The 13,816-nt window shown below is 38.5% G+C and overlaps 1 protein-coding gene across 1 annotated transcript; it reads left to right on the top strand.

Moving 5' to 3' along the window:
• The first annotated feature begins 2,708 nt into the window (after positions 1 to 2,708).
• LOC131156575 (uncharacterized) lies at positions 2,709 to 4,018 on the top strand. Its single transcript, XM_058110378.1, has one exon. It carries the CDS (start codon positions 2,921 to 2,923, stop codon positions 3,824 to 3,826), a length of 906 nt encoding a protein of 301 aa, XP_057966361.1. The 5' UTR covers positions 2,709 to 2,920; the 3' UTR covers positions 3,827 to 4,018.
• The last annotated feature ends 9,798 nt before the right edge of the window (positions 4,019 to 13,816 follow it).

The raw sequence follows: 13,816 nt of genomic DNA on the forward strand, positions 1-13,816 counted from the left end.
CTTGAAGTAGGGAAAGCCTCTTAGGCATCCAAAAATTTTGTTACATCAAGTTTGGCTGTACATATTTCTGTACAATGTACATGAAAAAGACTTCATCTTTGATTCTGAATCAATATAACTTTAATAACAAACAAAAATCATTCTCAGCACTTTGTTTCTATTATTCAAGCATTTAGTCTATAGTATAAGTGTTGTGTGTGCCTAGAATTCCTTTTCTCAGGCCCACTGATATGGGACCTTTTCCCAGTGGGTGGACCTAAGGCAGGCTTGAGTCCCTTGACCCTAGTTGACACTCTAGGTGATTTGCATATTGGTTGTGTTTGTATAATTTGTATGATTTTTACTCTTCATCTGCGTGAGGTTGGGTTTTTATGGGATTAGAACTCAAGCATTTGAGTGATGTTAATGCCGACTGGATTTTTGTATGATTAGTGGTGATAATCCTCTCCTCTCTCTTCTGTGGATGCAGGCTTTCAAAGTTAAATCACATAAATGTTGGTGTTTGTTTTTCATTTTGCTTGTTTATGTGTTTTACTGTTGTGTGTGATTTGAAGCTTGATTATACCAAAAATAAAGATTCTACACAAGCACCTGGACAATAAATTCTTATGTTGCTGCCCCTGATCATGGTTTCAATTTTTACACATAAATATTTATGAATGTGAATGTGAGTTTATGTATGTTCAATAGTGAAAACTGGAGTGTCCCTTTTGCAGCATCCTTGAATACTAGTAGGAAGATGGGACCCCAAAAAAGTATAAAGACTCAATCCAAATGGTCAAATTCTTACAATTGGAACCCACATTTCTCCAATTTCCCAACTAGAGATTCCACTAGCAAGTGAATGAACCTTGTTGGTCTTGAAATATAAATTTTTGGTAGAACCTGTTACAGAAAAAATAAAATTTCTCAAAGTTACTATTTGGGTAACCACAGACTTGGATCCTTCAATCTCCATCTCAGTAGTTGAAAATACTATGAATTATCCAAGCTGACGTAAGGTGGAAAAAGAAAGTAGGTGGAAATTAGTGTTTTTGTTCCTTCCATAAGTAAGAGTTTAATGTGTAGGGGGAAGAAAAAAAAAACTGGTCATTAATCTGACTGAATTATTTTCTTTTCCCTTTATTCTCCTTCACTTAATCAGACAACAGAGTGGAAAGATAAGCCATTTTATTTTTCCTTCTGTGCTACTAAATATAGTGTATGATCAACCACATAAAAGCTTAAGCTTGTTATGTGAGGCTCAGAATGGTTTTAATATCTTTCTAACACACCACTGCACTTGAAAGCCAATTTAAGTTGAAGAGTGGATGAAGCATAGGTCCATCATACCATGCCCCCTTGTGCTATAATTTTAATTTTAACGAGAATAATGGGGGCTGTGAGGTTTGAACTCTAGATCTTTTGGTCGTAAAGATTTTGATACCATGTCAAGGAACACCTAAAAGCATAACCTTGCTATGTGTTTAATATATTTTTTAACAATCATTAACGACCACCTAAATTTACAAGTAATCATGGATAGAACTGCAAAATTTGCCTCCCACTCTATTGCAATGTCAATAAAGAAACTAGAACTACTGCAAGTCATGGTTTTTTGAGATATTCAAACAATAAATAGTGCGAATAAGAGAATATGACTATTCATTGTACAAGTAGAGACAAGGTGCTGCTGCCACTCGTGCTCCACAAATTGTTTGCATTTATAATATTGTAGGTTACCAAATTAAAAAAAATTCTTTGATCTAAGTTGTGTGAAAATAAATAAATGGATAAAAAACCTACATTTGGTACTTAATCAATTATTTGGTGGGGGAAAACACTGAAATAATTGGGGCACATTGTTATGAATGAAAGTTGAAGAGGATGAGATTCCTCATGTCTGTTCCTCATATTATATATGTGCCGATCAGACATTTTTTCTTTTGAAAATAACGGAGGGACTTGACTCTGAATTGATCGGCTACATTCGGGACATGCATGTTCAAATGTGCTAGTTTTTTAATTTCATTCAGACTAGACTTTTTTTAATCATATGCAGACCAGATTCCAATATGAAAATTATGTATTCAAAGTGCTAGGCTCGGGGAGAGATGATTGCTCGACTTTAAACTCAAAATCCCAATAGTCATGCTAGTTTTGTACCATAATAACTGCTGGTGATATCCTAAAAATGAAAAGGGTAGAAGAAAAAAAGAGTACTTGATATTTAGCAAATTGCTGTGGATTGATCACCATCAGATTTAATTATGACATGTCGCATTGCATGGAAACGTTGTCTGAAATATGAAATCTACAGTGTTCATGACTAAAGCTGTATTCTTTTAAATATTTTGCACGAGTGAGTTTGCAGCCCTCTTGTCTGCCAGAGAGGTAGAACCATGTGAACAGGAGGCAAAGGAATCATTATATTATCATTTGTTGAATATTATATCATGTTTGATAGTTGTGCCATACATGCACTATTAATGCATAGTGAGCAAAATTAATATATTGATGAAGATGAAACATAAGAGAAATTGAGAATGTCAATGGCCTTTTGTTGTCATAGGGGCAGGTAGACACACGATGCTAATGTGCATAAGATGCTCATGTAAGCATATTTTATGGATCTGTGCTAGATGTATAATGCAGTACCACATTACGTCCAGATAGGCCTGTAATTTTACAAATGTAAACAATTGGGTAATGAGCTGTTTGGCCTGGTGGTGGGAAGACACTGCGTAAACATCTCTGAGGTAGCCTCAAATCTGAATTGAAATCAAATTAATTGCCTCTCATTTATAAGTGAATTAGATGAGATTCCTCATGATGTTTTCTTTCCCCCATCTTAGTATATATAGTGATCATGTGAGTACTAGCTAGAAAGGCAAATTGCTAGACTGAGTTGCACATTCAATTGCTAGCCATCAGAAGAAAAATGGCTGCCTCTCCTTTAAACTCCAAAAGCCATTTCCATGTCCGCTCTGTCAGTCTCCCTTCCAGATCTCATCCACTTAACCTTCACTTTGAGGAGCATTTGTCCAGATTGAGAGCCTATGATGGCACTTCTTCAACATTGTCCTCAATTTGTTCTAAGATAGGTGTTTTGACAGATTTGTTCAACTGCATCCATGATTTGCTTCTATTGCCACACATCCAAAAAAAAACTACAACCCATGATTGCCACAAGCAATTTGTTGATAATGCGCTGAATGGATCTCTTAGGCTCTTGGATGTGTGTGGCACTACCAAAGATGCCTTGGTGCAAACAAAGGAAAGCACACAAGAACTTCAATCTGTTCTACGGAGAAGGCGTGGCAGTGAACTTGTGCTGGAAAATGAGATTGGAGAGCACTTGGCCTCTGGGAAGAAGGTAAGGAAGTCCATTCAGATGTCCCTGAGGAAATTAAAGGGAATGGAGAAGAAATGCGCTGTTTCTCCTTTGGACAAAGGCCATGATGTTGTGGCATGGGTTTGCTTGTTTACAGAGTTGGAAGCTGTCACTTTCTCTGTGTTTGAATCCCTCTTGTCCTATATTCCTGGGCAAAGGGTGAGATCTAGGTCAAGTGGTTGGCCCTTGTTTTCCAAGATGATGCACCCAAAGCACACAGAGTGTGAGGAAGAAGCATCAGATATTAGTGAATTTGAGAAGGTGGATTCTGAGCTGCGGACTCTGATTGTTAGTTGCAGGAAGGGAAAATCTAAGAACGTGCATGTTGAGAATGTTCAAAGAAGTTTGGGGAAGCTGGAGTCAAGCATTCAAGATCTTGAAGAAGGGATTGACTGCTTGTCTAGACACTTGATCAGAGCCAGAGTGGCACTTCTCAACATCCTAAACTACTAGCTTGACGTATGGGGAATGGGTAGCATCTTAGGCCTTTAAAAATTTTGTTAAGTTTGGCTGTATATATTGCTGTACAGAGTACATGGAAGAGAACTACAAGTGTACTTCATCTTTGATTCTGAATCAATATAACTTTATCAACAAACAAAAAGTATTCTAATCACCTTGTTTCTATTATCCATGCATTTAGTCTATAATAAAAGTGTATATGCCTTGAATTCCTTTTCTCAGGACCACTGACATAGAACCCATTTCCCAAAGGGCTCAACCCAACTTGACAATCCAGATCATTTTTATATTTGTTGTGTTTGTATGTTTGTATGATTTTACTCTTCATCTGCGTGAAATCGGGTGTTTATGGGATTAGGATTTGAGCATGTGAGTGATGTTGATGTTCACTGGACCTTCCTTTGATTAATGGTGATAATCCTCTCCTCGCTGCCTCATGGATGCAGGCTTTCAAATTTAGATCACATAAATCTTGGTGTTTGTTTTTCATTTTGCTTGTTTATATGTTTTACTTTTACGCATGATTTGAAGCTTGATTATACCAAAAAGAAAGAACTCTACACAAGCACTTCGAAAATAAATTCTTATGTTTCTGTGACATATGCCAGCCAGTGGTTTTAACTTTTACACATGAATATTCATGAATGTGAATCCTTTGCAGCATCCTTGAATACTAGCCGGAAGATGGAACCCCAAATTTGTATAATATACGACCCAAATGCTCAAATGCTTACAATTGGAACCCACATTTTTCCAATTTCCTAACTAGAGATACCACTAGCAAGTGAATGAAGCTTGTTGGTCTTGAAATATAAATTTTTGGTAGAACCCATTACAGAAAAAATAAAATTGCTTGAAGTTACTATTTGGGTAACCACAGACGTGGACCCTTCAATCTCCATCCCAGTAGTTGAAAATATCAATTGTATTGAATCCCTTCTTTGTGAGGGTTCTTCTCATTATATTGCAGTGTTTGAGCTAATTGCATGGCAGTTACATGACAGCTAATTACATGGCAGTAGCTAATTATATGGCAGTTACATGGCAGCTAATTACATGGCAGTTACAGCTATAATACAAGAATCATGCCATAAATAGATAGGCTAACTATAGGCTCATTATGACTTGATATAATCTGATTGACATCCCCCCTCAAATTGATGCGGGTCGATCAAGAAGTATCAATTTGCCCACAAGAAATTGATGGCACTAACGAGTCATGGCTTTCGTAAAGATATCAGCAATCTGGAGGTCAGTGGAAATGTGAGGAAGAGAAATGATACGAGTGTCCAGTGCTTCCCGAATAGAGTGACAATCCACCTCAATATGTTTCGTGTGCTCATGATAAATGGGATTAGCAGCAATATGAATAGCACTAGTGTTATCAGCATGGAGAGGAGTGGGATCAGGCTGAGAGAAACCTAGCTCAGCAAGAAGCCCACGAAGCCAACTAATCTTAGGACAAGTAGCAGACATCGTACGGTAATCAGATTCAGTTGAAGATTTTGAAACACGAGCTTGCTTTTTACTCTTCTAAGAAATCAAAGAATCTCCAAGGAAGAGGCACCATCCTGTGATAGAATGGCGAGTATCAGGATAACCGGCCCAATTAGCATCACTATAAGCAACGAGACAAAGAGGAGAGCCAGCAAGAAAGAACAATCCTCGGCTAGGGGACCCCCGAAGATATCGAATGATATGATGAATGACAGCTAAGTGTAAATGGCGCGGAGTCTGCACAAACTGGATAACCTGTTGGACAACAAAGGAAATATTAGGCCGAGTAATAGTCAGATAGTTCAAGCTACCCACCTACTGGCGATACACAGTAGCATTAGAAAGGAGATCACCCTCCGCACGACGATACTTCATGTTAACTTCTAGAGGAGTATCCACAAAAGAAGTATCTTGAAGACCAGCCAAAGTAATTAAATCTTGTGTATACTTATGTTGATTTAGGAAGATGCCTGAAGGAGCAGAACTTCCAATCCCAAGAAGTGCGTAAGAGGACCACGATCCTTCATATGAAAAGAGGTGTGAAGATGCTGCAGGAGACGATCGATCAAAGCAGAATCGGTCTTGGTGATAACAATATCATCAACATAAACCAGAAGAAGAACAATACCAGCAAATGTCTTGCAAAGGAACAAAGAAGAGTCATATTGGCTTTGCTGAAAGGAAAACTGAAGCAAGGTAGTTCGAAACTTGTCAAACCATGCTCGGGGAGCTTGTTTCAGCCCATAGAGAGATCGCTTCAACTTACATGCATCTGAAGATGAGGAGGAGGAAAACCATGTGGGAGGGCCATATAAATTTCCTCATTGAGGTCACCATGAAGAATTGCATTTTTGACGTCCATTTGATGAAGTGGCTAGCCTTGTGAAGCAGCAATGGAAATAACCGTACGCATTGTAGTCATCTTGGCTACCAGAGCAAAAGTCTCCTCATAGTCCACCCTATACTCTTGCTTGTTCCCAAGGGCAACCAACCATGCCTTATACTGGTCCAAAGTTCCATCAGAGCGAAGCTTGATTGAGTAAACCCATTTACAATCGATGGCCTTAATATTAGACGGGCAAGGAACCACGTCCCATTTAAGATTATCTTGGAGAGCCCAAAGTTCCTCATCCATCGCCTTCCGCCAACATGCATGTTTAACAACCTCATAAAAACATGTGGGAATAGAAGTTAAAGTAGCATTAAAACCATACCGATCAGGAGGGGGTGATACTCGTGCAAAGCGTCGAGGACCAGGTGCAAGATGTTGGGATATGAATCCCGCCCAAGATCAAATAACACACACACACACACAAATAACTCACAATATTTACGTGGTTCGGCCAATTTTGCCTACGTCCACGGGAGATGAGTAACTTCACTATAAATATATGGGTGTATAGTGAAGGAGAAGGAGGATTACAACACACTCAACTCACTCACATTAATACGCACTCACAGTGCACTAATAATTATATCTTCACTCTCACTCTCTTTGTGTACATACAATGGAGGGGAAGCACTCCTTTTATAGGAGGAGATCATCGCAACCCAATTCCCTCGAAAAACCAATTTTCCTTCTTTGTCAAAAGGTAGGTGGAGTTGCTGCAACAAACAGTAGCCACTTTTGACAAAAGAAATTGCAGCCATTTTCCATGTGAGGCCACCGAATTGTAGTAATAATATTCTTGCCTTCTAGATGAGGCAGGCCCCAACATATCTCCCCGCACGACTCATGCGGAGAGTTCTACCAAACCTGTTGCGGTTCTACAAGCTTCGAGCTTTGACTTGGACGTTGTCTTAGTCATCATGTCTGATGCATTGTCATCCGTATGGATCTTCTCTATACTTAGCTGCTTTGACTCCAATGCCTCATGAATCCAATGATATCAAACATCAATATGCTTCGACTTTGAATGAAAACTTGGATTCTAGCTGAGATGAATAGCGCTTTGACTGTCACAATAGAGAACATACTTCTCTTGCTTGAGGCCAAGTTCCTCTAGAAACTTCTTCATCTATAGAAGCTCTTTGCTTGCTTCGGTGATGGCGATGTACTCTACCTCAGTAGTTGACAATGCAACACATTTTTGTAGCTTTGATTGCCACGACACTGCTCCCCCTGAAAATGTCATTAGGCATCCCGAAGTAGACTTTTTGGAATCAATGTCACCAGCCATATCTGCATCTGTATAACCTTCCAACACAGGTTTGTCTTGACCAAAACATAAACATAAATGAGAAGTACCTCTAAGATACCTAAGAATCTACTTGACGGCTTCCTAATATTCTTTGCCAGGATTATAAAGGAATTGACTAACTACTCCAACTGCATGAGCGATATTAGGTCTTGTGCATACCATGGTGTACATTAAGCTACCCACAGCTGAAGAGTAAGACACTTTCTTCATTTCTTCTTTGTCATTTTCACCTGTAGGATATTGCCTGAAAGTAAGCTTAAAGTGTCCTGCAAGTGGGCAACTGACTGGTTTTGCTTTGCTCACATTAAATCTTTCTAACACCTTCTCAATATACCTTTCTTGAGATAACCACAACTTTTTATTTTTCCTATCTCGAAAGATCTTCATTCCAAGAATCTGTTTTGTTGGACCCAAATCCTTCATTGCAAAGGATTTGCTTAGTTCTTTCTTCAATTTTTCTATCTTCTTAGTATCACGACCAACATTCAGTATATAATCCACATAAAGCATGAGAATAATGAAATCATTACTAGAAAGTTTCTTAATAAAAACACAGTGGTCAGTTGTAGACCTATTATACCCATGCTCCATCATGAAGGAATCGAACTTCTTGTACCACTGTCTCGGTGCCTGCTTGAGACCATACAAACTCTTTCTCAGTTTGCACACCAACTATTTTTTTCCTTGGCTTTGAATCCTTCAAGTTGTTTCACGTAGATTTCTTCTTTCAAATCACCATGGAGAAATGCAGTTTTTACATCAAGCTGCTCAATCTCCAAGTTCAGGTTGACAGCCAATCTGAGAACAACTCGAATAAATGACATCTTTACCACGGGTGAGAAAATCTCTTCAAAGTTGATGCCTTTCTTTGACCAAAGCCTTTCACAACTAGTCGTGCCTTGTACCTTGGTTGTGAGTTTCCTTCTTCATTTTTCAATTTAAACACCCATTTGTTGTTGAGTGCTTTCATTCCCTTTGGTAGTTATACCAAATCATTAGTGTGGTTCTCATGCAAGGATTTCATCTCTTTTTGCATGGCCTTCAACCACTCGTTCCTGTGCTCATGTGACATGACATCCTTATAGCATTTTGGTTCTCCCCCGTCAGTTAGCAACACATACTCATCTGGTGAGTATCTGCTAGAAGGTTGACACTCCTTGGTGGATCTTCTTACTTGGGGTTCTATTGCTGGAGCTTCTTGATCACCTTCAGCTATTGGTTCGTCAACTTCCCTGTTATCGTCATGCTCTTCTTGTGGCTGTGGCGGTGAATCTGGAATCAGCTCGATTGGATTCCTGAGGACATGCTTTGGATTATCGGCCTTCTCATAATCGTCAATAGTTTGATCTTCAAAGAACACCACATCTTTGCTCCGGATGACTTTCCTATTCTTTGGATCCCATAGTCTGTAGCCAAACTCATCAATACCATAACCGATGAAGACGAACTCTTTTGTCTTTGCATCAAGTTTGGTCCTTTCATCCCGAGGAATGTGGACAAAAGCTTTACAACCAAACACCTTTAAGTGTTTATAGGATACATCTTTCCCAGTCCAAATCCTTTTAGGAATGTCACCTCCTAAAGGAGCTGAAGGAGAATGGTTGATGAGGTTAACTGCTGTCATTAAAGCCTCACCCCAGAAGGATTTTGGCAGCTTTGAATGAGAGAGCATGCAGATAATCTTGTTGCAGATTGTTCTGTTCATTCTTTCTCCAACGCCGTTATGTTGAGGAGTCTTGGGAACCGACTTCCCAAGCCTGATACCATGGACTCTGCAATGTTCTTCAAATGACCCAATGTATTCACCACCATTGTCTCAACGAACACATTTGAGCTTTTTTCCACTTTGTCCTTCAACATTAGCCTGAAACTTCTTGAACATATTTAACACCTGGTCTTTGCTTTTTAAAGGATAAGCCCATACTTTTCTAGAGTGATCATCAATGAATGTAACAAAATACAATGATCCACCAATACTTTTATCATTTATAAAACACACATCGGTATGAATCAGATCTAGAATATGCTTTCTCCTAAATGGGGGGTTCTTTCGAAATGCAACTCTATGTTGTTTACCAACTAAACAATGAGTACAATTCTTTAAAGAATTACCCGAGAAATTGGAAGGAGCTTTTTCCTTGCAAGAATCTGGAGTCCCTTCTCGCTCATGTGGCCAAGTATGTTATGCCATAACTCAGTGGTGACTTCATGTTCTGTAGCATTTACATCTCCTGCACAGAGTTGCTTAACTTGAGTGTAGTATAAGCTAGCATCCTTTTTCCTTTGGCCACCACCAATTTCCCTTTCTTGAGCTTCCAGACTCCATTACCAAAATAGCTCTCATAGCCCATGTCATCAAGTTGACTTGTGGAGATCAGGTTAAGACGAATGTCTGGTACATGCCGAACATCCTTTAGTAGTAGTTTGCAGCCAACATTTGTTTCTATCAACACGTCTTTTTTACCAATAATTTTGCATTTGACTTCATTTCCCATCTTAATAAAGCCATAATCACCACATTTGTAAGATGAGAAAAAGTCTCTTCGTGCTGTTACATGGAATGATGCTGCAGAGTCAATCATCCATGTTGTGTCTTGGCAAGTGAGGTTAACACGTCCTTCCTCACACACCATGTAAGTTTCACCTTCATCAGTGGTCACTGCTGCACTACTTTTGTCCTCGTCTTTCTTGTCTTCGCTGGTTTGTTTTGCCTCCAACAGTCCTTCTTTATATGTCCAGGCTTATTACAATAATAACAGATGAAGTTACCCCTTGATTTGGATCTGCCTCTGGACTTGCTTCTGGTCTTGCCTGTGTTCTTCTTGTCTCCTTAGGAATATCTGCTTCTACCTCTCTCAGTAACCATCACTTGTCCTTGAGAGTGAGTGGGCAAGCCTTGCTCAGCTTTTCTCTTGCCTTCTCTTGTGATGCTATCCTTCACCATACTCAAGGTTATCTTTCCGTTTGGTGTTGAATTACTGAGAGCTACCACCAGCTATCTGGTAATGAACTTAGCAAAATCAATGCTTGAATTTCATTTGCAATAGTTAGTTTCATACTTGCCATATTATCAAGAATTTCATTAAATTTATCTAAGTGATCTGAAACATTTTGTCCATCACTTAATTTTAAATTCACAAGCCTCCTTATCATGAAGGCTTTGTTCTGGGCATTCTTTGGCTCGTACATCTCTCCCAGATGTTGCCAAAGTTTGTAGGCATCCGTTTCTTTGGCTGTATCATGAATTGCCCTCGTCTCAATCTACTGTCTTATAACACTGACAGCTTTTCTGTTGAGCTTCTTCCAATCAAACTCAATTTTTCCACTTGGCATAATCCCTTTGCATTCAATGGGATCGAACAGATCTTTACAGTACAACAAATCTTCCATCATTGTCTTCCAGATGGAATAATTTGTCTACATAAGTCTAATCATGGAACTATTGCCAAGACTTGTACTTTCCTCCATTTAATATGCTCTGGTACTGTGTGTCGACAACTGTAGTGAACAATGTTACTGCAGTATTATCTCAAAAATTAAGAATAGATCTAGCCATAAAAGCAGTATCAATACACTTAAATAAAACCTGCCATTAAGGCGGTATTGATACACAGAAATAAAACCTCCTGTCAAGGCGGTATTAATATACAAAAATAAAACCTGCTAACAAGGCGGTAAACCAGTAGCTTTGATACCAATTTTTGGGATATGAATCTCGCTCAAGATCAAATAGCACAATATTTACGAGATTTGGCCAATTTTGCCTACGTCCACAGGAGAGGAGTAACTTCACTATATATACATGGGAATACAGTGAAGGAGGAGGAGGATTACAACATACTCAACTCACAGTGCACTAATAATTATATCTTCACTCTCACTCTCTTTGTATACATACAATGGAGGGGAAGCACTCCTTTTATAGGAGGAGATCACCGCAGCCCAATTCCTTCCAAAAATCAATTTTCCTTCTTTGTCAAAAGGTAGGTGGAGTTGCTGCAACAAACAGCAGCCACTTTTGACAAAACAAATTGCAGCCATCTTTCATGTGAGGCCACCGAATGGCAGCAATAATATTATTGCCTTCTAGATGAGGCGGGCCCCAACACAGGAGCCATGTCAGGCTCAGGAAACTAAGCAAGAAAGTAGGTGGAAATTAGTGTTTTTGTTCCTTCCAGAAGTAAGAGTTTAATGAGTTGGGGGGGGGGGGGGGGTGGAATTGATCATTATATCAGAGAGAATTATTTTCTTTTTTCTTTATCCTCCTTCACTTAATCAAAGAATAGAGAGGAAAGATAAGCCATTTTATTTCCCTATATTTTTCCTCTTTTATACCTTTTTGTTTCCTTCCCTTTCACTTCTGTGCTACTAAATATAGTTTATGATCAATGAACAGACTTGCAACTTGTCATGGGTCATTGGTTCATGTCAAAAACCGATTCAAGTATTCAAGTAAAATCTCAAGCTTGTTATGTGAGGCTCAGGAATGGTTTTAATATCTTTCTAACACACCAGCACACTCGAAATCCAATTGAAGTTGAGTGGATGAAGCATAGGTCCACTATTCCATGTGCTATAATTTTAGTTTTAACAAGAACAATGGGGCTGTGAGGTTTGAACTCTAGATCTTTTGGTCATAAAGACTTTGATACCATGTCAAGGAATACCTAAATGCATAACCTTGTTATGTGTTTAATATATTTTTTAACAGTCATTAAGAACAACCAAAATTTACAAGTTAGTGCGGATGGCATTGCAAAATTTGCGTCCCACACTGTTACAATGTCAATAATGAAACTAGAATTACAGCAAGTTATGGTTTTTTAGATATCCAAACGATAGATAGTGAGAGTAATTTGACTTTTCATGTGGTTCTGATATGTAGAATCCCCACCTGGGGATTATGACAAGGCACCACTTTAGGACTGTTAATGTTTAATTAATTTAATAAGTCCTCATAAGCCACATATCAATATAATATGGTAATAAGGTGAGTAGAATATTACTATTCATTGTATAAGTAAGGACAAGTTGTCGCTGCCACTCGTGCACCACAAGTTGTTTGCATTTATAATATTGTACATTACCAAATTACAAAAAATTATTTGATCTAAGAAGTAGTGGCAAAAATAAATAAATGGATAACAAAATCTGCTTTTGGTCCTTAATCAATTATTTGGTGGAGGAAAACATTGAAAAAATTAATGGACACTGGGGTGACATCCAAATCATGTTATAACTTATAAATGACTGAAAGTTGAAGAGGATGAGATTCCTCATGTCGGTTCCTCATATTATATTTTATGCAGACCAAACTTCATTTGTTTTTAAGATAATGGAGGGATCTGACTCTAATTGATCGGCGACCATAAGGCTTGGTTTGTTGTTGTTGTTGTTGCTTGTGCAGACCAGATTCCAATATGACAGAATTATGCATTCCAAGTGCTAGGCTTTCTCAGAGGGAGACAATTGCTTTTCACTTTAAACTCAAAATGCCAATGGTCACACTTGTATTTTACTGTAATAATTAAGATTAAGTGCTGGTGATTTATCCTAAAAATGAAAAGGGGTGAAAAAAATGAAAAAGGGAAATGATATTTATTGAATTATGGATTTATCACCATCAAGTTTAATTATGAAATGTTGCATTGCATGGAAACATTGTCTGAAATATGAAATGTACAGTATTCATGAGTGAAGCTGCCCACTTTTAAATATTTTGCACAAGAGAGTTTGCAGCCGTCTTGTCTGCAAGAGAGGTAGAGCCATGTGGATGGGAGGCAAAGGAATCATTATATTATCATTTGTTGAATATTATATCATGTTTGATGGTTGTGCCATACGTGCACAATTAATGCATAGTGAGCAAAAAAAATATATTGATGAAGATGAAACATAAAATATTATTGAGGAGGACAATGACGTTTTCTTGCAACGGAGGCAGTTAGACACTCATGTACTGCATATTTTATGGATCTGTGCAAGATATAAGATGCAGTACCACATGATATCCAGATAGGCCTGTAATTTTACAAATGTAAACAATTGGGTATGAGCTGTTTGGCCTGGTGGGGGCAAGACACTGCATTAACATCTCCGAGATAGCCTCAAATCCGAATCAAAATCAAGTTAATTGCCTCTCATTGATAAGTGAATTAGATGAGATTCCTCATGATGTCTTCTTTCCCCCATGTTAGTATATATTGTGATCATGACAGTGCTAGCTAGCAAGGCAAATTGCTAGACTGAGTTGCACATTCAGGTGCTAGCCATCAGAAGAAAA

Source organism: Malania oleifera, chromosome 5, assembly GCF_029873635.1.
Source record: "Malania oleifera isolate guangnan ecotype guangnan chromosome 5, ASM2987363v1, whole genome shotgun sequence".
Lineage (NCBI taxonomy): Eukaryota > Viridiplantae > Streptophyta > Magnoliopsida > Santalales > Ximeniaceae > Malania > Malania oleifera.